At 44.3% G+C, this 26,679-nt stretch overlaps 1 protein-coding gene across 1 annotated transcript; it reads right to left on the reverse strand.

The window, feature by feature from the left end:
- Nucleotides 1-87: 87 nt before the first annotated feature.
- Nucleotides 88-23,172, reverse strand: SFT2D1 (SFT2 domain containing 1). Its single transcript, XM_050789415.1, has 8 exons — nt 22,984-23,172; nt 10,370-10,456; nt 9,707-9,789; nt 8,495-8,576; nt 6,384-6,419; nt 4,872-4,930; nt 3,214-3,243; nt 88-627 (listed from the first exon to the last, which is right to left on the reverse strand). The coding sequence occupies exons 1-8, from the start codon at nt 23,044-23,046 to the stop codon at nt 588-590; spliced, it is 480 nt and encodes a 159-aa protein (XP_050645372.1). The 5' UTR covers nt 23,047-23,172; the 3' UTR covers nt 88-587.
- Nucleotides 23,173-26,679: the final 3,507 nt, after the last annotated feature.

Raw genomic sequence — 26,679 nt, forward strand, 5'->3', positions numbered from 1 at the left:
CTCACTCATTTTTCTACAGAAAGACTGTAGAGTGCCTAAATATTGAATTGAGTCACTTAAAATATTATAAATTTGATTCAGAAAATGTTATTTTTCCAAGGATGGGTTTATTTCAAAATTGTAAAGATTTATATATTATTTTTATTACATATAGTAAGCAATTTTTAGCTTAAAATAAGAAGTTTCACATTTAAAGTAAAAAAAAAAAAAAAAGTCTTAAAAATGCAGACATTTTTTAAAAGCCAAAAAAGCTGAATTATCTTGCAGCACAGGTCTACCCTTAAATATTCACATTTCAAAGCTGTTTTGAAAAGACTTAAAGATTGGCTAAAAATAATTTACGACTGGCAGTGATTAAAAATCTCCTTTGGAAAAGCGTATTAATGACACATCATGAATTTAAAGTTACAAGCATTTAACGGTTTAATCAAGCATGTAGTTTTTACCAGTATACAAAATGAGACTTAGTACAAAACGGTCTTCAACTGTCACTTCAGTTGTTTCTGGAGTATTTTATGGGGAAAAGCAAACTTCACCAAACACAGAGTATCAACATTCGAGTGCTCTTTTCCACGAGTTTCTGATTTTCAACTTAGGAGAGAAGAACAGCATTTAATAACTGCATCCCTGGTGGAAAAAAAGAGGGAAAAAAACAGAATATAATATTCCTCAAGAGCAAAGTTGCAGAAAATGTTCCTGCTAAGTCACCATTTTTAACAGAACTCAGTGGATGCTCCAGCACACTTTCTGATTAATAAAAACTTTGTTCAGTATCATTTAAGATTAAGAGCTGAGACGTGAAAACATTTTGCTAACTTTTGACATGGTATTTATCTTAAGAAATTTTTACTGGCACATACACTGATCTCAACACAAAGAAATAAGTTTAAATACCAAAAATAACCCAACAAAAGATCTAACTTTTTTCTTTTTGAGAGAGGTTCTTGCTCTGTCTTCCAGGCTAAGTGCAGTGGCGTGAGCAGATCCTCCCATCTCAGCCTCCCAAGGAACTGGGACTGTAGGGCACGCCACCATGCTAATTTTTTTTTTTTTTTGGTAGAGACAGGATCTTGCTCTGATGCCCAGGCTGGTCTCAAACTCCTGGGCTCAGGCCATCCACCCATCTCAGCCTCCCAAAATGCTGGGATTACAGGCATGAGCCACCACACCCAGCACAAAGATTTAATTTTTTAAAAGAACTAGGCCAGGCAAGGTGGCTCATGCCTGTAAGGCGGGTAGATCACTTGAGGTCAGGAGTTCGAGGCCAGCCTGGCCAATGTGGTGAAACCCCATCTCTACTAAAAAATACAAAAATTAGCTGGGCATGGTAGCATGTGCCTGTAATCCCAGCTACTCAGGAGGCTGAGCCAGGAGAATCTCTTGAACCCGGGAGGCGGAGGTTGCAGTGAGCGGAGATCACGCCATTGCACTCCAGCCTGGGTGACAAAATGAGACTCCATCTCAACAGAAAAAAAAAAAAAAAAAAAAAAAAAAAAAAAGACTAATGAACTGAGTTTTAATGACCTGAGTTTTAAAAGTGTAATGTTTATAACTGAATCCTCAGAATTAAAAAAAGATTAAAGTGTGACCTTTCATATTTTTTTCCAAAACTGTTATTACTTGATACTTTCATTAAAAAAGCTTTCACCCAGACCATTAAAAATATCCACTAATAAAATTCTTATAGGCAAAATCTGTACATTGCTTATTGCTCTCAAGTGCAGGATCCTAAGTGTCTGGAGAGGCTGGTCATTTTCTTGAAGTCCTGCCATCTCTTCAGAGCCTCTTGTACAGGACATCATGTCTACAGGTCCTTTCCTTGGCACCAAGAAGTACTGGAGGTCTCCTTGCTCTAAAGCTCCGAGGCATGGTAAATTACCCGTGCACACTCTTGGTTAAGCAGTTTTCTCACCTGTGGCTGACTTTGTTTTGCTTTTTCTCCTTATAAGTATCTATCAGAATGAATCATATATTTGAAATGGAATAAAAATAAAATTTCTACCAATTTCCTTCATTGTTCATATTAATCAGACAATTTTGCTGTTTTTAAATATAGAACATATCTTTGAATTTCACAAACAGGCAAAGCTGTGCCTCACCAGAATCTTTTTCTAAATCGATCAGATTTAAAATTGGAACTCGTTTTGTTTTCTCCTCCATGGCTAAATAAATACATTTCTCTGGAAAAATATTTTAAAATGCCAGTTACCTCTTGACATACAACTGTTTTTGCTGACTAAAAATAAGCATTTATGTGCAAGCCCTCATTTTCCCAGTAACTTCCTTTTTTATTGAGATGGAGTCTGGCTCTCATCCAGGCTAGAGTGCAGGGGCACGAACTTGGCTCACTGCAACCTCTCCCTCCTGGGTTCAAGTGATTCTCCCACCTCAGCCTCCCGAGTAGCTGGGATTACAGGTGCACACACCATGCCCAGCTAATTCTGTATTTTTTAATAGAAATGAGGTTTTGCCATGTTGGCCAGGCTGGTCTTGAACTCCTGACCTCAAGTGATCCTCCCAAACTGCTAGGATTACAGGCGTAAGCCACCGCACCCAGCCGTAACTTCCTTTTTTTAAGTAGAATTTGTTTTCCTGGAGTCTCTATGTCCTATTTTCTGAACTCCTAAAGCCACGGGAGGGTCCAGAATCTCATCCACATTCCCTACTGCATGCCAGGCAGCAGGGCGGGAGGATACTCCCCACACAGCTGCTCCATGTCACCAAAATGTTTCCACACAGACATTAGCATGGCAAGCTTCTCTTCATCTCATTGAAAACATGTCTATTGCCGGGTGCGGTGGCTCCACGGTTGTAATTCCAGCACTTTGGGAGGCCAAGGCGGTTGGATCACAAAGTCAGGAGACTGAGACCATCCTGGACCACATGGTGAAACCCCGTCTCTACTAAAATACAAAAAAATTAGCCGGGCATGGTAGTATGCGCCTGTAGTCCCAGCTACTTAGGAGGCTGAGGCGGGGGAATCTTGAACCTGAGAGTCAGAGATTTCAGTGAGCCGAAATCGCACCACTGCACTCCAGCCTGGCGACAGAGCGAGACTCCATCTCAAAAAAAAAAAAAAGTTTATTTCCTTTCAGGAAATTAAGATCAACCAAAAAAAGTGTTTAAATAGTATTTTTATGTAAACATTACTTAAATTCATATATTTGCGTGAAGATAAGAACCAGAAACAAGACAGAATTCAAACAAGCTCACCTTGCATATGGGATGTACGACAGGCTATACCTGCAAGAAATATTCAAGCATGTTGAATCTTCATCTGAATGGTTTTTCTTTATGCCAAAAGGCCATGTCTAACTTTATAATAAATACAGCACCATGAGACTGTACAGTGGTTCTCAAAGTGTGACCCTGACCAGCAGTGAGAGTATCATCTGGGAACTTGTTAAAAATGTAAATTATTAGGCCCTACCCTAAACCTCCTAAATCACAAGCTTGCTTTAACAAGCAACCTGCACTTTAAACAAACTCTCTAGGTGATTCTGGTGCATGCTGAAGTCTGAGCTTCTTATAATAAAATAGAAACTGTACCAAAACTGATATTTATAGTCTCCTTTAGGGATAAATCAATTATTAGGTACAAATTAGGCAATAAAAGGCAAAATCCTAGAGAAAATAACCAAGAGATTAAATTTAGGTTTCTTCGCATATCAATGAAAAAGAGTAAGGAACATTATATGGTTAATTTGAGATATAAAGAGATTTGCATTTAACATTCATCCATGTTTTACCTGTCAGTGGAAAGAGGGCCAAAAGAAAGGTGATCTCAAACTGGGTAACATCGAGTAAGAGGAATGTAAAATGGCAAAACCAGGAAGCAAACATTAGGAAGCAAGCAAGAGCTGCTCTGAAGGAAAAGGAAAAGGAAAAGCACTCTTGACTAACACGGAAGAGCACAGGAGCTGTATGTAGGGCACGTTTAATCAACCGCCCAGATATTTATGGCCTTTATGCTGATGAACTCTTACAGTACGAGACACAAAAAGGCTAAGAGGAGGAGAGTCTGAGCAGGAACCAGAGCATGACTGAATATTCACAAAAGTGGAGTGGGAAAGGCAGTGCAGGTAAAGCATCTCTGATCTGAAATGCTTGGAACTAGAAATGTGTTGGATACTGGATTTTTCTGGATTTTTGGAATATCTGCATTACATTTACTGGTTATCAACCAAATCTGAGCATCATGTTAGCGTTCAAGAAGTTTCGGATTTTGGGCTGGGCATGGTGCCTCTCACACTTGTAATCCCAGCTACCTGAGAGGCTGAGGCACAAGAATCACTTGAACCCGGGAGGCAGAGGTTGCAGTGAGCCAAGATAATGCCACTGTACTCCAGCCTGGGTGACAGAGTGAGACTGTCTCAAAAAAAAAAGAAAGAAGTTTGGATCCCGAAGCATTTTGGATTTGGGATGCTCAACCAGTAACTTCAGAAGTATTTAATCACTGCCAATTCAGAAGACATCTCCAGATATCACAGGGCCACGGAGTCAACATTAAGATAAATTCCAGCTTGTATTTATCCAGCAATAGAGTGGATAATGCAGGGAAACTCATCTTCCCTTGGTCTCCCCCTGTGATTTGGTCTCACTTTTATGTTTTCACATGGCATCACCTACTTTTCTTACTTCTTTCTCACATTAGAAAAAAGCAGAACATATCACTACGTAACTACATGAGCACAGCACCCCATACTTCTCCCTACCAGTACCACTGAGCCACGCTGTCAACTCCAACAGGACTCATCCCAGACCTCCCCTCCTCTGAGCCTGCAGGGCCTGTCTGGCTCCGAAACACCAGACGAAATGCTTGTCACATCTCAGGCAATTTTAACATTTTACTAGGATAAGGAAAGACTTACCAGGTCATTGACAAGAACTGCAATATGCAGAATAACACGGCCAGTCCCTTCTTATGCCACTAACAGCAGCAAAAACAGAGGAATTATGAGTTTCAAAGTTTTAAAACAGCTTTCTCAATCAAACTTAATTCTTCTCTTTCAAAAATGTAGATGGCTCCATTTATCTTCTTTATTAAATTTTAGTGTGATAAATTTAAGATACAGTTGATCTGAAACTTTAGAATCCATAAAATAATTTCCTTTCTAAAACTATATCCATTAATTTAAATATTGCAAAATATGTGACTTTAAATAAATGTTACTGAAACAATCGTGCATAGGCTGAAAACATTAAACTTTTAAAGGTGGTTAGGTCTTTAAAGTCAATGTTAACTTATAGAATCAACACTTAAAATCCCCCTGAGATCTGTATGCCCTATGTGAAATTTACTTATTTTACTCATGCCTATTTGCTCCCTGAGTGACATTTTGAAGGAAAATTGTATTTTATTGTGATCCTCTGGAATAATATAATCAGTTTCCATGGTTGTTTTAAAAGATCTATTTTGAGAATTCCTTGTCCATCAGTGCTTTTTTATTTATTTATCTTCAATCTACTGTTTATAAGTAAACAGGCAATTCCAAAACCAAAAATCAATGTTCTATAGAGATGTGCAAGAATATTATTTTATCATTAAGAAATGACATGTAAATCAATCTCATATAACTAAAGTTCTGTCCTTACATCACCAAAATAAAAAAAACCTGGAATATTTCTGATAGAATATGTCTAAACTATCTACCCTTTCTTCTTTAAAATGGGACTTTTCTTGTTGATAGTTCAAGAACTGCTTCAAACCCTTTTGGGAAATAGGTTGAGTACAATAGAAAAATATGATGTAGAATCAGGAAGTCAAAAAGTAAACGGAATTGTAACATTGTGACTTCTTTAAAGGCTAGTGAAGAGCTGTTAACCTTCTCCACAGGGTAGGAGGAGGATTTCAGTTCCTCTGTCTCTCTGTTGTTACTATCTGTGTTTTCTGGCCTTCTCCATTGGTTTTACACCTTGCTACTTGCAGCGCACTTGGCCTCACCACTGCAGAGTCACAGTGCACCCCTGCAGCATCATGAGGGAGAGAGCACAGCCCCTGAGCGAGGGCCGCTCACCACACAGGGCACTGTCAGAGGAGCCAACCGGGCCCACAAGCAGGTGAGCTCTTGGGCACACGTGTGTGTTTATTAACGACCTCTATGCTGTAGACAGCAGCATCTATGGCACATTTAGCCACTAGCTGGATGGGTGAGCAAGTGTGCACATGTGGGTTTACTGACTACCTCTACGCTGTAGACAGTAGAATCTATGGCACTTTTAGCCACTAGCTGGAAGATAACATGTCAAATTTTAGGAATACCTAATCTTTAGAGAGTTTTAAAAAAACCAGATGAGCTATTTTAAGATAACGGTGTGATGACACTTCAGCTGGGGAGGGGGCACACAGTTAACTGAAAGCCAGTAGGGCTGGCATAACTTACCCAAAGAGCAGCACACAGGGTAAATATGAAACACAACTACAAGGGAAGAAAGAGTAGATTATAAATTTGAGATCCTTTCAAAAGCCTAATAGAAATGCATAAACTATTCTACATTCATTTGCATAGGTAATATACTATAGAACAAAAGTAAGAATACAGCTGACTAGTTTTATTTACATTTTCTGTAAGTATTACTTTAAAGTCTACAACTGCAATATTCCTTGGCAAATTGGAAGCACCTGATAATTTACTCTGTTAAGTAAACTGAAAGATGATCATTCCTCATCCCTGTGAAAGCAAGTAGGCACAGGAGTGAACGTGAGAGGTGGGCGGTGTGGTGTTGGAAAGACCTAAAGAGATCCCAGCTCTAACGCCTGCTATCTGAGGGTCCTTGGTGAAGTCAGTGGACTTGTCTAAACCTGTTTTCTTCTCTTTAAAATGAGGAGAGTTCCTACCTACGTGCTTTAAAGGGCTGTTGTAATGAATAAGGTAGAGTGCATCCATGATGGGCTTGAGCTAGAAGCTGGCACGTGCAAGGCTCTACGTGACAGAGCCTCTTCACCACCATTACTAGGCATGATCTTATGTGGGCAGCAAATCAAACCAATCGAAGTGCTCCACCTTGGGAAATGTCTTATATGTTCAAACGCTCCCACATTCTCTCAATTTGATGTGTATTTTTGTAAGGTACAGTATGTTACTGAAAAGGCTGAGGGATAAGTGCCAGGATTTCTTAAACAAAACTAATCTAACTAAAATCTTCGTGGAATATAAACTACTTATATTCTAACAGTGAAATATAATTTCTTCGTAAGCTAAAGTTAAATGTTTATATATATGTTGTTACATATGCTATTATAGTAAATTCAAAATAACTGGAGATTATAAAAGTAAGAAAATAAGAAGTTGAATATAGACATAATAAATAAAGCTAAAAATGATTCCTCTAGTGAGGAGATGGGAGAAGACTGCCAGGCAGATTAGAGTTAACAAACATTTCCTTGTAAATTAACATAGGTTAGCTGTGTTTGGAAAGCTCATGTTAATAGTTATAATGGTGATATTTAAATCCTTTAAATATCATAAATGCTTGAAGGCAAAAGAAATCCACAAGAGACACAGACCAGGTGAGTTAGGCGACAGAGGCAGGATGGAGAAGAGATTTGGGTCCCCCTCCTACCCACAATACACGAAACGATGAACAGCTCAACACCCGGCACGTGTGAGAATGGAAACAACCTTTCTAGCCAAAGCGTAAACTCTAATCTACCGACCACCCGGGCTCAAGAAAACAAGAGCGATGACCTGAGAGCTGTGGACAGAACCCACAATGTAATGGAAGGCACATTTAAAGATACTGTTACGGGAGCCATATTGTTAGAATGTGTCAAGTCGGCACACAGGGAAGGGACAAAAGTCAGATGACAAATGATGCTAAATCTCCCTAAGAATATTCTAAGGACACAGAAGTATGGTGTCTATGGAGGTTGTTATGGAGGGTGTCTACGCCCACCCTCCAAAGGGTACAAACTAACAATCCCTTATGAAACCATCGGCAGGGCTTAAAAACGAAAGCACACTCGGCTCTAGGGTTCATTTAAATACACAGCTACACCATTCCATATACACAACAGAAGCAGGCTTTACCCAGCCAGTAGTCTTAGATAATACTGTACCATCTGAACTCTATAACACACAGGACATAATTTTTTATTTTTTTCTTTTTTAGACAGAGCTTCACTCTTGTTGGCCAGGCTGGAGTGCAATGGCGCGATCTTGGCTCACTGCAACCTCCGCCTCCCACGTTCAAGCAATTCTCCTATCTCAGCCTCCCAAGTAGCTGGGATTACAGGCACATGCCACCGGGCTAATTTTTGTATTTTTAGTAGAGACGGGGTTTCATCATATTGGTCAGGTTGGTCTTGACCTCCTGTCCTCAGGTGATCCGGCCTCCTAAAGTGCTGGGGTTACAGGTGTGAGCCACCGTGCCCGGCCAGATATAATTATTACATCCAGCACAAGAAGTATACATACCTAAGAACAGACAATTATTCATAAAATAACAGTGCAAATACTTCAATAAAAGTTTTAAAAATGCACTATTTACTTACGAGCATAATAATTGTTGCAAGCAATCTTGTTGTTTCAAACATTTTCTTCAGTTGCTTCACAGGTCCCATTAAAAAGCATGTACTGTTTGAAACAAATAAAGTTTAACTGAGGTACAGGTCTACTAATTGATCTGGCTATGCAAAAATAAACTGCTTTTTAAAAAAAGAAACCCTGTTGGTTTATTTAGTTAACATCTCTCACTAAATCTGTTTTATTTTTTCCTTAACTTTATAAAGAAACTTCACAACTATTCCACTAGACATGCTATGGTCTAGGTGTCACACCATGGTGTGAAGGTGTCCTCTTCCAAATGTAGGTGTCCTCAGCGTGGTAGTGTGAAGGCCGGATTAGGCTGTGAGAACTCCTCTGAAAGGGATCAGAGGCACTTGGAGGAGAGGCTGCCCAGGGGTTGCTCTTTTCTGCCCTGGGAGGACACCGGGATCTTCCCCTTGGGGGATGCATCCATCAGCAGGAAACTAAGCCTGCCAGTGCCTTAACCTTGGACTTCAGGCCTCCAACTGTGAGAAAAATTTATCTTCTTCCTAAGTCACCCAGTCTACAGTATTCTGTTACTGCAGCACAAAAGGGACTAAGACAAATAACAACCCAAGGATGAGTCAAAGGTTCTCCAAGAGGGATTCTCATACTCCCAATCTAAAGTAGCCCTCAGTCACTACTGCCACACCCTATTTTAATTCTCTGCACAGCACCAATGCCATCCCATCTTTCTCTGGCTTATGATGTGAACATCTTCATTAAAATGTAAGCTCCACAAGAGCAAGGCCTAGAGTGCAGCAGCTACAAGCCTGGGCTCCGGAGCCCACTGTCTGCAGGATTCCCACCTCAGCCATCATTTAGGTTCACTGCCATGGGCAGCACTGACCCCCCTGCTCTGTGCTATTATCTCCGGCTATAAACGGGGATGATAATACTGCCTACCTCACAAGCTCGCCGTAATACATATAAAACACTCAGAACAGTCCCACACAGTAAGTGCCCCACAAAGGCTGGCTATTCCTAGCACTAATACCGTCTGTTATGGGAGACGGTATGTAGCAGCAGTCAATACATACTTACTTAATATATGTAAATCTTGTGGCTGAATTTACAATATGTACAGAGCTACATAAACATCCTACTGGGAAAGTGCTTATTAGAAAGGTAAATTTGGTAGCAAGAGCAAACCAGATATTTTGAGAAGCCAAACGTACCTGGCTAACGCAGCAAGATTGCCGAGGGTATAAAACACTGCAAAAAGCTTTATGCCGCCTGGAAGCCACAGCAATCCAGTTCCCTAAGTTAAGATATTACAGTTATTTAAAAATAATTTTATGATTTTAATGGTTAAAATATAAATGTGCTACTGCAGTAATACAATACCAATATTATGTAAATACAAATGTTTAAATACAAATCTGCTTGTAGACAGTCTAGTCTGATTACACAGAAAAAACAGTTAATTTTCAACGTTATACACTAACTTGAATCTTCTTCCTATTTGCATTAGCATATATAAATGAGCCATAACAACACTTTCTTTGTGCTTATCAGTAAATCTCAGTCTATTTAAGTTAAATATTCATGCTAAATGTCAAGTATGAAAAGGTAATAAACATCTAGATTACTGATTTTCCAGATCTTTTAACATGCTGATAAATTTTTCTTAAATTACTTCAACTATCCACAAAACTCCCCAAAATATTAATTTCTACATATTTTCATTGATCTCTACCCCTTTATTTCAGTTCAATAAATACGTTCCACCAAAATAGTTTAACAGGGATTTAGTAAAGGACATTCATTTTTGGTACTAAATGGAATTATTAGTCTAATACAAAATAAAAATTATTAAACAATATAAAGCCTTAACTCACAAGAATAGAAAAGAAAATGCCACATACGAAGCAGATGGCAAACCATTTCAATCTGGTGTTGAAACTAAGGGATGAGGCATCCAGGACCTTAATAAAAAATGGGAAAATTTAGAATATAATCTTAATTCACCACCAATCTGATTCTTTATCCTAAATTAAAGCAAAGTTTTAACACACAGTCTAAATCATTTATTTTGCAAGTCACAGTGTCATTTAAGAATACTAAGATTCCACGGTTGTTACGAGTAATATGACCAAGGTCTGGGTAGCAGATGATGCTGAGGAATAACCATTAATTTTGCTAAGTCTGATAATATGTTTCACAAAAGTCCTTATCTGTTAGGGACAGCCAATATACACCGATATGGATAAAATGACATATGAGATATATTATAAAATATACAAAGATTAAAAAAAATACGGGGGGCAGATACGCAGGCCAGGCAAAACACTGAAACTGTTGGGGCTGGGAAAGAGTTCACAGGTTCATGACTGGTTCTCTCAGCCTCTGTAGGATGAATTCCTTAGGCTCCCAGATGCAGAGTCTGAGGAGATACTTAGGCAGGAACTGCTCTCGGAAGCCTTTAAGAAGTGAGGGAAGTGGAATAGAGAAGCGGAAGGAACCAAGCAAGGACATGGTTTCACCCAGAGTGCAGGGTGGGCCCGCAGTGTCAACGCACTGCACTGCCAAGTCCTGCTGTGAGGCAAAGGCTGGCCTTCTAGATGCCACCTCCCTTCGGCCGGTCATTGGCTGCAGGCCGGGGGTGGAGTGGGGTGACTGCACCCCATAGAAGGTAGAGGACGCTGGCCACCTACAGGAGGCAGCCTGAGCAGCCCCAGCAGAGACCATCACAGCACACACCAGACGGTGCCCATTCTAAGCTCTTTCAATCCAAGCCATGAAAGCTTTGGGCCCCTCCTCCACCACTGTAAAAAACGTACTGTGAAATGACCATTTATTCTAGAGCAACAGCATTCCTACATAGCACGCAAATTCTAGCCAAATTATGTGGGGAAAAGAGTAGAAATTACTGGGTCTACTTTCTACAGTATGATAACCCAGCAACAGTAGGTGCAATAAACACACTCAGATTACTAATTATACTATTAAAACATACTTTCCCAATAAGGCTAAAAAAAGTACATCGACAACAGCTGTGTAAGAAACTAGAAACACACAGTAAGGATTTACATTCCAAAATTTAAATTTCTAATTTATACTACCACATCCACTTAAATATAAGACTACATGCTTATATTTTCAAGAATAATGAAAAATACGAGAAAGTTCCATATGCAACAGCTCAAAATACATTTTGGTTACATTCCTTACCTCAAGAGATTAATCTGTGAATCCTTATGTAGCATGAAAAGCAGATAAAAATAACTAAGTATTCTGTAATGAAACATATATCACTCTTTAACACATTTTAAATGTTTTTTACGTTTTGTTTTAATTCACAGACATTCTTGTTTCCAGCAATGTCATCTGTTTACGGCAAAACTAAACACTTGATTTTAAACAAAGAGTCAACTTGCCTATAAAAACATCTAAATTTCATTCTTACTGATCAGGAAGAATACGAATACACACTAAGTATATTTTAACTACGCAGGCCAGAATAAACTGAAAAGACTGAACTACATAGTAAATGATCTGTTAAAAAAAAAAAAAAAAAAAGGAGACATGTTCATTAGCTTGATTTAACCACCCCACAAAGTATACATGTCAAAACATTGCGCTGTACACAATAAATGTATACAATCTTTGTCAATTGAAAATGGAAAGAATAAACTAGTGATTTCTAAAGGTTAGTGTGAGTCCACAATGATGTGAGGATTTAGTGAGAGGAAAAAGCATCCATTTTTCCTTCTTTTACAAGTTCAAATCACCCCATTGTTCACAAGTTCAACGCTGGTTTTCAATAGCCAGTTTTTCTCTCAGCAATGCAACAGCATGGTTATTTGTATAAAAGTAGGTATTTTTTTCCTTTTATTGCCATCTTCCATGTACTGAACTTTAAAATGAAACAGCATGACAAATTATTTCCATTTGTAAACATGGAATATTCAATCCATAAGCAAATGATTTGTCTCAAGTCTTGCAAATTGTCCAGGATACAGAAACAAATACAGATTTCCTAACTGCTAACTGGGAAAACTGCGAAATGCTTCAACATGAAAGAAAACCTGGCAGTGCATCTTCCAACTAGGAGACAGAAGGAACCCTCACATCTGCTTATCACAAGCATTTTTTTTGAGACGGAGTCTCTGTTGCTTAGGCGTGATCTCAGCTCAAAGCAACCTCTGCCTCCCACAGCCAAGTGATTCTCCTACCTCAGCCTCCCAATTAGCTGGGACTACAGGTCCACGCCACCATGCCTAATTCTTTGCATTTTTAGTAGAAATGGGGTTTCACTATATTGGCCAGGCTGGTCTCAAACTCCTGACCTCATGTGATCACCCACCTCAGTCTCCCAAAGTGCTGGGATTATAGGCATGAGCCACAGCACCCAGCCTGCTTACCATAACCATTCATGTGCTGCTTAATTTTACCACCAATCAGGCGCAATCCCACCAAAACCAGCAACTTTGTTAATCTCTTAGTCTTAGAAAAGAAATAAAATTGCCACCTCTTTCTCTCCCAAAACCACCATCAATCATTTTACTTACCTGTTACCACAGGAAGGGGAAGCCAAGAGAATACAGGCCCTTCAGCAGGGACTGCTCTCCCTATTCCTGCCACAGTAAACACAGCACTGCTTGCAACTAGAACTTCATTAATTTTTTTAAAAAGCAGGTGAGAAACATAACAGAGGAAAATGTAGTCCTCGCAGCAACAACACGAAGGCTGAATGAGTGGCTCCCACAGCACAGCCGAAACCCACCCCTTCAGGTGACGGAGAAGCGGAGGAACAGCTCTAACCCATGCAGCGCCAGGAAACAGCACAGCCGGAAGGACCTGAGCCTTGCCCCTGGGCTTCTGCCATCTAAACACAGAAAACACTTGTGGCTTTCCACTAATGATGACACTGAACCCAGTATTCCTCCCACTCCTTTTTCAAAATACCAGTGGGTATAAAAAGACAAACTTGCGCAGACAAGTGAGAAAAAGAAACAGGCATCCGCAGACCCTCAGGCCCATTCCAGGCAGAACTGCCCGCTCCCCCAGTCGCCTGCTCCCCACACCGGATGCTGCGGTCCACACTTTTGAGAGCCACCTTTTCCTCCTCCTCATTCAGGACTCTTGATCAGGGGGCCGACCCAGATCCTTGCAGCATCTGGCATGGATTCCACGTCCACATGGGCAGCCTGGCCTTTCTGTTTCTCATTCCCTAATCTCCACTGGCATTTCCCCTCCAGTCCCTGACCCAGCCCAGGGCAGTCTTTCTACCTGAAATTACACCATCGCCAAAATTCCGGTTGCCGCTCTCCGACCGCAGCAGGCTGGTTCCTTGGCTCCCACTGTGCTGACTCCTTGGCCTCCTGAACACCTCATCCCGCCCTTCTCCTTTTTTTCAGTGGCTTCGACAGGACATTCCAATTCCCTTTCTGCTGCCTCCACCTGGTAACATCCCACCGGAGTGCAGCTTTCCCTCCTCCTGCTCCAGGAGGTGCTGAGCTGAGCTCTGCTGGGTGAAGTCAGGCACAGGGCAGGGGGGTCCTGAGTCGGTCCTCATCAGCACCCCACGGCCTGCACACTGCTACCTGGCAATCTAAGGCTTCTTGCTTTATCTCAACGTGCATTTTCCTCTAACCCACTTCGAACCTCCACTTCCTGCCCCATGCTTCCATTCTTAGCAGACAACTTCCCCTACTTCACACACAGAAACCCAAAGTCATCAGTGGGAACTCCCTCACCTTCCTGCTACCAAACCACCAAACCCACCCAGTAAGAACACCCATGCTCTCATCCTTTCCTGGTTCCCACAGAGCTGAGATCCACCTGTCCACCCTGCTTTACAGCCAACCCCTGACCTGCTCAGGAATTTATGCTAGTGGGCTTTTTCCTCTAGTGAATGTGTTCTCACTCTCTGAAACTGCGTCCATCAACTTTTAAATATGCTGAAACCCTTTCCATCTTAAACAGAAAGCGTACTTGACTTCACCTTCCAGCCTCTGTACACTCACACATCCGTCCGTCCGTCCGTCCGTCCGTCCATCCATCCATCCATCCACTGACTGGCTCAATACTTACTGAGTGCCGCTATGTGCCTGTTCTAAGTGCTGGGTAAGGGATCTAGCTCCTGGTTAAAAATCTATGTGCTGGCTGCTACAACAAAAATACCATAGGCCAGGCACTGTGGCTCATGCCTGTAATCCTGGCACTTTGGGAGGCTGAGGCAGGTGGATCGCTTGAACCCAGTTCAAGACCAGCCTGGGCAACATGGCAAGACTCCCATCTCTGCAAAAAATACAAAAATTAGCCAGGTATGGGGGCACACACCTGTGGTGCCAGCTACTTGGGAGACCGAGGTGGGAGGATCACCTGAGCCCGAGAGTCAGAGGTTGCAGTGAGCCAAGATCACACCACTGCACTCCAGTCTAGGTCAGTCTCCCAAAGAGCCCAAACAGCTGCGGAAGCTCGTCATTGGAGGGCTGAGCTTTGACACAACTGATGAGAACCTGAGAAGCTAATCTGAGCAATGGGGGACGCTCATAGACTGTGTGGTCATGAGATCCAAGCACCTAGCGCTCTGGGGGCTTTGGCTTTGTCCTGTATGCCACTGTGAAGGAGGTGGATGCGCCATGAATGCAAGGCCACACGAGGTGGATGAAGAGCTGTGGAACCAAAGAGCTGTCTCAAGAGAAGATTCTCAAAGACCAGGTCCCCAGCTAACTGTGAAAAAGGTATTTGTTGGTGGCATTAAAGAACACACTGAAGAATATCGCCTAAGAGATCTTGAACAGTGTGGAAAAACTGGAGTGACTGAAATCATGACTGACAGAGGGAGTGCCAAGAAAAGGGGCTATGCCTTCGTAGCCTTTGACAACCAGGACTGTGCACAAGACTGTCACCCAGAAATACCACACTGTGTATGGCCACAACTGTGAAGTGAGGGAAGTCCTGTGAAAGCAAGAGATGGCTAGTGCGTCATCCAGCCAAAGAGGTCGAAGGGCCTCTGGAAACTTTGGTGGCGGTTGTGGAGGTGGTTTTGGCGGGAATGACAACTTCGGTCATGGAGGAAACATCAGTGGTCGTGATGGCTTTGGTGGCAGCTGTCCACAGCCGTGGCGGTGGATGCAGTGACAGCAGGGATGGCTGTAATGGATTTCGTAATGATGGAATCAATTCTGGAGGTGGCAGAAGCTCCAATGATTTGGCAATTACCGTCTTCAAATTTTGGACCTATAAAGGGAGGAAACTATGGAGGCAGAAGCTCTGGCCCCTATGGTGGTGGAGAACAATACTTTGCCAAACTTTACAATACTTTACAAAACCGAGGTGGCTACAGTGGTACCAGTAGCAGCAGTAGCCATACACTGGCAGAAGATTTTAACCCATTTAGGCCTGAGGTTGTATTTTTCTGAATCTGAAAAATCAGACCTTGGCGATGACCTTGAACAGGAGAATATAAATATCTCCCACATGCTTAGCGTTCCAATAATGGAACACTAGGCATAAACAGGTTCAAAAAACCAAGGTGGCTATGGTGGTTCCAGTAGCAGCAGTAGCCATGGCACTGGCAGAAGATTTTAATCACTGCCAGGAAACAAAGCTTAGTAGGAGAGGAGAGCCAGAGAAGCGACAGGGAAGCTACAGGTTACAAGAGATTTGTGAACTCAGCCAAGCACAGTGGTGGCAGAGCCCAGCTGCTACAAAGAAGATACGTTTTAGACAACACTCAAGTGTATGAGCAAAAAACTCCAGGACTGTATTTGTGACTAATTTTATTAACAGGTTATTTTAGTTTCTATTCTGTGGAAAGTACCAAGCATTCCAACAAAGGGTTTTAATGTAAATTTTTTTGTTTGCACTAATGCTGTTCAACACTGAATCAATGTGTCTTTTTTAAAACGTGCTGTGTAAAGTTAGTCTCCTCTGAAGCCATCTTGCTAAATTTGCCCCAAGAGTGTGAAGTCAGAATTCCTTCAGGGTGATGCCAGGTTCTACCTGGAAATTCTTCACAGTCTGCTTGGGTGGGGAAGCCATTGTCTTCAGTAAGCTCGGTGTAGCTGAACTGACAGTTACTGCTGTGACCTGAAGTTCACCACTAAAGGGGATCACCCAAGCAAAATCACAGAATTATCAGTTATAAAAACGATCGTTGGCTGGGCGCAGTGGCTCACGCCTGTAATCCCAGCACTTTGGGAGGCCGAGGCATGTGGATCATGAGGTCATGAGATCGAGACCATCCTGGCTAACACGGTGAAACCCCGTCTCTCCAAAAACAAAAAACAAAAAAATTAGCCGGGCGCAGTGGCGGGCGACTGTGGTCCCAGCTACTCGGGAGGCTGAGGCAGGAGAATGGCGTAAACCTGGGGGGCAGAGCTTGCAGTGAGCCGAGATCACACCACTGTGCTCCAGCCTGGGCAACAGAGCGAGACTTGGTCTCAGAAAAAAAAAAGATTGTTGGCACATCCCATGCAATATATCTAAACTGAATAATGGTACTAGATAACATTATAGATGGGAATGAAGCTTGTATATCATCCATAATTGTATGTAGCTAATAAAACTATTTAATTCTCTTAAAAAAAAAACACTGTGGACTGGGGAGCTTATAAACAACAGACACTTATTTCTCACAGTTCTAGAGACTGGAAGTCCATGATCAAGCAGATTCGGCGTCTGGTGAGGCATCTCTGGTTCACAGATGACACCTTCTGAGTCCTCACACAGCGGAAAGGACAATGCGTCCTTTATTTCCTCAACTTCCCAGGCTCAAGCAATCCTCCCACCGCAGCCTCCCATGTAGCTGGGACCACAGGCACACACCATCACGCTCAACTAATTTTTAAATTTTTTGTAGAGATGGGGTCTCGCCATGATGCCCAGACTGGTCTTGAACTCCTTGGCCCAAGCAATCCTCCTGCCTCAGGCTTCCAAAGTGCTAGGATTATAGTCATGAGCCACTGCATGTGGCCTGGGACCTCTATTAGGGCATGAAACCCATTCCTAATCACACCCCAAAGGCCCCTCCTCTTCATACCATCACACTGGGGATTAAGGGGGACACAGACATTCAGACCACAGCACTGTGAGTGATTCTGGGGCTGGCCACAGGCAATTACACAGGCTTTACCTGGCAGACCTCCCAGGGAAAGCTCCCTCTGCACGCCATACTCGGAACACAGTGCAGACTTGGGGCAGTGCAGCCCCTGGGGAGGTGCAGTCAAGGTCCCAGGCCTTTCGGCCCCCACACTTTTTCATGTAGTTCCCTTCCTAGCCCAGTGCCTTCTTTCCCAGGAATCTCTGATGTCGTGGGAGTGGACAGGACCCCCGGCTGGCACACGCCTGGCAGTGGTTGGGAAGTTCACCTTGACCATTCTAGCTTCACATGCCTCACCTGGCTGAAACCCTGCAGACACAAGTCACTTCCCTGTCCTTAATTCCAAGGGACATTTTTGAGACATCAGTATCCTTTCCAACTCAACAGCACAGGACACTTTGGCACTCCCTCCTGCTTGCAATGTTCTCTTCAACTCCCACATCCCACAGGCTCTCCTGACTGTCCTCCCGCCTCACTGGCTGCTCCTGCTGGGGGTCTCCTCTGCCACCTGAGCTCCCTCTACCTGGAAAGACAGTTTCCTCCTTGTGTTTCTCTACACTCTCCCACTACCCACCTCACCCACACCCACTACGGGAACAGTGAGGGAAGTAGATAAGGTAGGTATATTTACAATCTTCTAAGTGGGAGAGGCAGAGAGAGCTTAAATTGTATATTAGGCAATTTTCTCTTATTATCATCCTCCACGCAGTGATGTTTGAAGTGAAACATGATAAATTAATGCCATTTGTAAATATGAAATACTCAGTCAACAAGCAAATGGACTTGTCTCAACCCGTGTGCTATGGTCTGAGTGTCTGCTGAAATCCTCAGCCCCATGGTGATGGTGCTGGAAGATGGCCCTTCAGGAGATGATCAGGTCATGGGGGTGGAGTCCTCATCAATGGGATCCATGCCCTAGTAAGACGAGAAAGAGACTAAAGCTGTCTGTTCTCTGCCATGTCAAGATGTAAACAGAGGCAACCGTGTGACACCAGGAAGCGGGGAGGGGCTCACCAAGAACCCATGAGCACACCTTGATCTCTGACTTCCGGCCTCCAAACCCGTAAGAAATAAATTTCTGTTGCTTACAAATCACCAAGTCTAAGGTATTTTGTTACAGCAGGCTGAATGGACTAAGACATCTCACAAAGTGTCAGCAGGGGTTAGTAGGGGCTCTCACAAGAGAACTCTGTAGAATGTTCCTGCCATTCTTGTCATCTAACTCCCAACAAGTACCTTATGCCAATGCCCTCACCTCTCCTTGGTAGTTACCCAAATCCAAACAACTCACTCCTCTGTTTGTTCAACAAGTAGTTATGAACAGCTATTAGATGTCAGGTACTTGGTAGGTTCTACATACACAGAAGGGAATAAGACAGAACGTAGTGCACTTACATTCAGATGGGGGAAAATGGGCAATAAAATAATAAGGCAGGTTCTACTAAGGACATAAATAGGGGCAGCGTAACTGGGTCAGGAAGGGCCTCTCTAAAGAGGTGACCAAATAAAGACATCAGGAAGTGACCAATCCAACTCTGAAAAGAGCCAGGAAGGGGCATTCCAGAAAAAAGAAATGCAATGCCAAGTCTCCCAGGCAGAAGAAAATGGCTCCAACTGAGGAGGAGAAAGAGGGCCAGGCAATGCAAGCACCGGGGAGAGGGTAGGGAGGCAGGCCAACAAGCAGTGAAGGGCTGAGAGGCCAAGGGAGGGATCTGGATTTTATTCAGGTGCTGCAGGAAGTCACCGAAGGATGTGATCAAGGGAGGAATATGATCAACTCTAAGATCTGGCTCAACATCTCTCCCTCCTTGACTTCTTCCCAGACATCTCAAAAGAGGTGTCCCAGAACTCTGGCTACCGTGCCTCTCCCCTGGGCTCAAAGCACCTCCACAGGAGGGCGACACAGCCTGGATGTCAGCATGTTCCCCTATGACCTTCACTGCCTCGCCCAACTCCTCAACTGGCCGAGAACCATCCCTGTCAAGACCCAATTCCAACGTGCCCACCATCCTGGTTACGTCTTGCTGCACAAGAAGGGCAACACTCTCAGGTCATCCCTCACCCCATTCAGGTCTGTGCACCTTTAATCCCATCTCGTCTCCTACCCATCTCCAAAAACTAACAGCAAACCTCCCTATGTCCTCACCCTCTTCTCTGAGGATCCTCTCACCTTCCTGCTAGGTTTGAAATTTAGTCTCCAGGGCCAGGGCTCTCCCCTGCGAATTCTGCACCACTTGGACAGCAGTGAGCCAGGTGTCTTCCCTCCTCACTGCCACTTCCTGCCCCTTCCTCCTCCCTAGAGACACTTGCTTTCCAAGTCACTCCTCAATAGCCCCCTAGCAACAATCCCCTCTTGCCTGCACCATCATTTTCCCCTTTCCCGGACCATTCCCAAAGCACAGAAACATCCAGTATTTTCCTTGGGAAAATGACATGTTCCCCAACCTCACTGCATCCTTCAACTACCACCCACTTCTTTGCTCCACAGGAAAAATCACTGAGATGCCCATACTGATTCCATCTTCTTTCTATTCTCCCCTGACTTCAATCAGGCCTCTGTCCCCATCCAGCCACCAAGACTGCTCTCGTGGAAGTGACAACTGATAACCTCCACAGGTAACCTGCTCTTAACTTCTGAAACCCATTAACAATACTGGGTCCCCTCCCCTTCCTAAAGCACTCTCTTCCCTCACTTTCTGGGGCATCCTTCTCTCTGGGTTCTCCTCCTCCTCCTCTTGCCGATCCTCTCAGCTGTCTTTGCTGGCTGCTACTCATCCTCTAAACCTCTACACACCAGAGAAAACCAGAGGTCAAACCTTGGATCTCATCTGTTTTCTACTTGACGATCTCATCTCTCTCCTATTTCCTCCCACAAACTCTACAGTCTTATGTCCAACTGCTTTCCTGACATCTCCACTTGGATGCCACCTGGATCTCAGACCTCACATCCACACTGAAATGATTTTCCTCCCTGAACCTGCTCCTCCCACATTCACTTAATGGCAACTCCACTTCTCAAGATGCTTAGGTCGAACGCATGAGGCATCCTTGCCTCCTCTCACTCACACATCCAATCCGTCAACAGTGAGGCCTGCTGGCTGCACACTCAGACCATTTACAGAATCTGATCACTTTTTTGTTTTTTAAACAGGCTTTTTCGCTTTTTAAACCACTTGTATCACTGATTTGAGCCACAGTCATCTCTTGCCAGGACAACTGTACTTGTCTCCAGCCCAGTCTCTGGGCTTCTAACCTTGCCTCTACAGTTTGTTCTCCACAGAGCAGCCAGAGTGATCCTTTAAAATCCAAGTCGGTCACACCACCACTCTACTCAAAACCCAAAGGCTTCCTATCACACTCAGAGTAAAGCTAAAATCCTTTCCATGGCCTATGAGAACCCCCACAATTGAAAATCCCCCTTCCTGCCTCACCTTCTCTCCTACAATTGTCCCTCTTCTCTGCCCCGCTGCTAGAGCCCCTCTGGCCTCCTTACTGGCCCTGAACATGCTGACCACACTCCACTCGGGACTCTGTATCTGCTGGGCCCTCTGCCTTGGAGGCCCTTATTCACAGGACGCTCAGACATCCCAGCAGCTCTTCTGAGCTGTGCACACATGGCTCCCTGGCACGAAGGCCTTATCTAATACGGCAACCTCAACCTCCTCAATCTGCTCTGACTTTTTCTGTGGCTGTCTGACACATTATACACTTACTTGTTTATTCATTGTTTCCTCCAATTAAAATTTAAGTTCCATGTGAAGGAGGTATTTGCACTGGTCACTCGTTATTAACACGTGCATCTTGAACAATGTCAAACATATGCAGGAACTTGAATATTTGTTAATGAATGATCACCTCCTCTGAACTCGCAGCACTTGTCTATACAGCCAGTCACTCTAATCTTTGATTACTTCTCCACGTATCTTTTCTCCCCTCTAGACAGTGGGCTCAAGATAAGTGATATCACCTTCGCATCTCCAAAGTTTAGAGTAGCACTGTCCAACAGAATTTTCTGCAATGCAAATGTTCTATATCTTCACTGTTCAATACACTAGCCTTTAACCACATGTGTCTACAGAACATGTGAAATGTGGTTGCTGTGACTAAGGAACTGAATGTTAAATTTTATTTAATTTTAATTAATTTAAATTTAATTGCTCCAGGCACTGTGGCTCAAGCCTGTCATTCCAACACTTTGGGAGGTCAAGGTTGGGAGGTCAAGGTGGGCGGATCACTTGAGGTCAGGAGTTCGAGACCAGCCGGACCAACATGGTGAAAGCCCCATCTCTACTAAAAATACAAAATAATTAGCAGGGTGTGGCGGCAGGTGCCTGTAATCCCAGCTACTCAGGAGGCTGAGGGAGGAGAATTGCTTGAATCTGGGAGGTAGAGGTTGCAGTGAGTCGAGATGCACTCCAGCCTGGGCGACAAAGCAAGACTCTATCTCAAAAAAAAAAAACCAAAAAAAAAAAATTTAATTGGCCACATGTGGCTGTGGCAATGTACAGAGTTACAGAGCGCAATGAGAACAGATACTTGTCTTACACTCTCTGAACCCAAAACTCTAGCCCAGAACTCTGCCCACAAGAAGTGCTGAGTAAGTATAATGACAAGGAAGTCAGGAAGAGACAAACAGAAGAGCCTTATGAAATACAATTTTAAATGTCCAACTTCTGTGACAGCGCACAATAATACGCAATATAATCTCAAGCAATAACAAAAATACCTATACCGCAGTTCCTGCTCCACTGCTACTTTGAACCTTCTTACCTTCTCGCTGGTAAGGCGCAGACACAAGGGCTTTTATTAAGAAAGGAAAAAAAATTCTTACCAGGGCTCACTGCCTTAACAGAAAATGTTTAATTCAATATAATTTCACTTATCAATGTCCTGTTTATTTTTCCTCCAGTCTCCCTATTTCCAAAAGACCAACCTCCTACACACACACACATAGTACCTCCTTTACCTCCAGAGACAAACAGATGCAACAAGCTTTAGGGTCTCGGCTCACTGCAGCTCGCAGGATAAATGCCCTGCATAGCTACTTACGCTGCATAGCCCGAGGCCAAAGCCCGCACTAGGCTCAGAAAACCAAATAGGGTGTGGGAGCGATGGATTATTTGGGAGAGCGAGGGCAGGCGTTGGTGGGTTCTTGAGAGTCAGAGACCAGATGGAAGAGTTGGAGGGTGGGTCTCAAAGGGGGTTTATGTAGACCCCATGGAAAACAGGAAGGTTCTCAAATTCTCCCCAGGAAGCAGACGGAGCCCTCCTAAATCAACCGTTCGAGCAGAGGAAGCCCAGACCCCCGGCCTCGCACCCACCCTACCCGCTCGGCCGGTCCTCACTGCGGCCGGGGCCGGCGGGCAGCCCCGGGACTGGACGAGGGCGCGGGTTTTCTACCTGCGTGGTCAGGCCCTGCTCCTCGTCGTCCTGGCCGCTCAGGACCCGCCGCAGCTTCTCCATGACCCCGTTCCAGGGCCGTAGCGCCCGGCACTCTGTTGCCGGCCGCTGACGCCCACCAGGAAACCCCGAACCCGAATCCCACAGAGCAGCCGGAAGTCCGGTCCTGCACACTTCCGGCTCGTCAGCGCTGCCAGGGCGGCCGCCGTAGCAATGCGCGCATGCTCACCAGCGTGTCCTTCTGGCCTGGACGTGGTCCGTGAAGTCTGCGTAGTGGCAGGTGATGGTGGGGCTGTCTCTTCCCACTGTCCGCGAGGTGCGGGGTGGCAACGCGCGGGGACACAGCGTGGGTATGGGCCCCCTGCCCACAGCTGGCGCACAGCCATGAAGGTAGACCTGACCGGGGCACGACCAGTGAACCCTGCAGACCCGGCGTCCTCCGGACCCCGCGAGGGGCCCTGCTGGGCGGGTCCGCGGCCCCGAATGCGCCTTTCCTCGCCGGGAATCGGGGAGCGGAGGGCTTCTGGGGGCAGGTGGCCGTGCTCCGACGAGCGCCCCGCCACCCACGAGGGGGCTCTGGGGGTGTCGCCAGCCCTCCCAGCTGGGTCTCCTCATCCGGAGACACAAACGCCTGCCTCAGGATTAAAGCGAGGAACTGTATTTCAGACCGTCTCAGGAGAAGTAGCAGGAGGCTGCCTCACTCCTTTGCCCTTGTGAGAGCTGTTTCTTTACTCAGTTCCCTGGTCAGCTAGGAGTTTGAAAGAGTGAAATCTTATAAAAGGAATAGCTAATGCAACCCATTTTTCTAGTTTTGCGTAAACAGACCGTTGAACAAGCGTTCACTGTTCTCCGGCTCGTGCTGGATGAACAAACACTAACAGAGGGGGAAGTGGCATTTTTTTTCTCTCATTTTCCACCATGCTAAGAGATTAAAAATCAGGGCTGCCTAATATGGGCTCCAGAAGTCATTAAGTGATAAGTTTTGCTCTGTTTGCTTCTAGGCTTGGTAAGATGGTAATGAGAATGTCTATTATTTTGTTTAACTACTTTGGCCACTCTACTTCCTCCCTAAAATCTTTCAACTAAAAGGTGGATCCTCAGAAAGGTTTATTGTCCATCCTACTGCCTCAGTAGAAATTTTATCTAAACTCATTTAGATGAAAACAAATACCACAGGAACCTTAGGAAAGCAAGTCGCGCCTTCTTGTGATAAAAGTCTTAATGCTCAGCATCCTTATCCTTTAGGCAGAAGATACTTCTATGTGGCCTATTCATACTAACATGTCAAGTCTTATCCTTATGTCCTTAATTTTAAAAGGTCAGAAAGTAGATTGTAAGATCTATAGAAAACTCTATGCTTCTACTGAATAAGTCATAGAGTGTATCTGTTACAGGAAAGGGGTCCGGATCCATACCCCAAAAGAGAGTTCTTGGATCTTAAGCAAGAAAATATTCAGGGCAAGTGAAAGCAAGTTTATTAAGAAAGTAGAGGAACATCGGGAGGCTGAGGCAGAGAATTGCTTGAACCCGGGAGGCAGAGCTTGCAGTGAACCCAGATCGCGCCACTGCACTCCAACCCGGAGACAGAGTGAGACTCTGTCTCAAAAAAAAAAAAAAGTGGAGGAACAAAATAGCTACTCCACAGGCAGAGCAAGGCTGTCTATTACCAGGGCTGCTGGTTGCCTATTTTTATGGTTATTTCTTGATGATATGCTAAACAAGGGGCAGATTATTCATGCCTCCCCTTTTTAGACCATGTAGGGTAACTTCTTGATGTTGCCATGGCATTTGTTAACTGCCATGGCGCTAGTGGGCGTGTAGCAGTGAGAACTCGACTAGCCGTCTCTCTCGTTATCTTGGTTTTGGTGGGGTTTGGCCGGTTTCTTTACTGCAACCTCTTTCATCAGCAAGGTCTTTATGAGCTGTATCTTGTGCTGACCTCCTGTCTTATCCTGTGTCTTAGAATGCCTTAACTGTCTGGGAATGCAGCTCAGTAGGTCTCAACCTCATTTTACCCAGCCGCTATTCAGGATGGGGTGCTCTGGTTAGCACGTCTGACATAACTGCTTTCAAGATTTTCAAGTATAGGCCGGGGACGATGGCTCATTCCTGTAATCCCAGCACTTTGGGAGGCAAAGATGGGTGGATCACAAGGTCGGGAGTTTGAGACCAGCCTGGCCAATATGGTGAAACCCCACCTCTACCAAAAATACAAAAATTAGATGGTTGTGGTGGCAGGTGCCTGTAGTCTCAGCTACTCGGGAAGCTGACAAGAGAATCCCTTAGAACCCGGGAGGCGGAGGTTGCAGTGAGCCGAGATCGCTCCATTGCACTCCGTCGTGGGCGACAGAGTAAGACTGTGTCTCAAAAAACAAACAAAAAACCTTACTTCCTAGCTTTTCCTGCTTCCTGGCCACAGTTTTTTCAAGAGCCAATGACTCTCCTGAACACAAGGCAGCCCAGGCACAAAATTGTTGGGGTGATCAGACCCAACACAAGGTCGTGGGGGTGACAAAGTCCGGTGGAGTCAAAGGACTGAGAAAAAGTTTGAGAGAGAAATGTGGGACGATGGGGACCATCACTACCGTGGAGGCTGCGAAGACCCCCGAGGCGCTAGGAACCCACAGTATTTATTGGTAATCCAATAAAGAAACAGTTGGTGAGAATGTGGGGGCAAAAGGACACGTTGCATTAAGCACCTGATTTACAGCTGTGATGGGTTACCTTTTATATGGAACATGTTCTGCTACTTGAGATAATGGGAATAGGGGCCTAGGAGCCTAGGAAAGCTAGACACATTCCAACGGACATTATGCAAGTCCTGCCTCGGTTTCCCTCCCAAAACACTGCTTTTTCCCAACATGTTCCCCCTTCTCTTTATTGTAAAAGAGAAGGTATCATTATTGCTAGCTGTCATTATTACTAGAGTCACTCTGGTTTGAACGCTTCCAACATATCTCCCCTTTCCCTTTTACAAGAGGACCCTTAATCCTAGAGGTAGCAGAAGGATGAAGGTCCATCTTCTGTAACTTCTTCATGCTGAATAGGGGTGATGATACTCCTGCCTTAACTATTAGGGTCTCTTGTATTCAGGGTAGAGAGTAGCTGAGTCAGAAAGCATTAGTCCTTTAAGCATCGTAACTCGGTCGGTCCTCGTTCCATCTTCGCATTCAAATTCAACTGGCTCATGGCTTGTACTGGGAAATCCATGGGTCCCTCCAGTCTCCCGTTCCATGGCCGTACACATCTTGAGGGCATCCACACGGTTCGTTCATCTGCAAAATCAGAAGCATACCTCACCCCCTCGTTAGTAAATCTACTGAAACAGAAGCAAAAACTTTTGTGGCTGTAGCCGGGAGGCCACCGATAATGAGAAACAGGCCTTTTCTGATTAACAGAAGGCATAGAGAAATCAAATCGAGGCTTTTCAAACCTTCAGTTCTCGCTGTACAGGGGGTGTCCACTAGATGCTATGGCTGATAGATCTTTAGATGTTTGGTGGGCACCCACATAGGCACCTGATTGTCGGCTGGAGAGACACAAGTAAATCGTTTTCCCCATAAAATTATCTTTAGGCAGGGATCGGAGGAAGTAGATTCAGAGGTAAGGAGAATTTGGGGGGCCTATTGGCTTCCTGATGTTTGATTCGTGTTCCCTCAGAAGTTAGGTATTCCCCTTCTCTCCGTATTGCTGTGT

The sequence above is a fragment of the Macaca thibetana genome, chromosome 4 (assembly GCF_024542745.1).
Source record: "Macaca thibetana thibetana isolate TM-01 chromosome 4, ASM2454274v1, whole genome shotgun sequence".
NCBI lineage: Eukaryota > Metazoa > Chordata > Mammalia > Primates > Cercopithecidae > Macaca > Macaca thibetana.

Excerpts from the sequence above, each read along its gene's own strand:
- SFT2D1 (XM_050789415.1), bottom strand. The coding sequence starts at position 23,046 with ATGGAGAAGCTGCGGCGGGTCCTGAGCGGCCAGGACGACGAGGAGCAG. Across the intron at positions 9,790-10,369 it reads GCATTTTCTTTTCTATTCTT|GGAACTGGATTGCTGTGGCT; the intron begins GTGAGTTAAGGC and ends ATCTTAACTTAG. Across the intron at positions 8,577-9,706 it reads AATCTTGCTGCGTTAGCCAG|TACATGCTTTTTAATGGGAC; the intron begins GTACGTTTGGCT and ends TGTTTCAAACAG.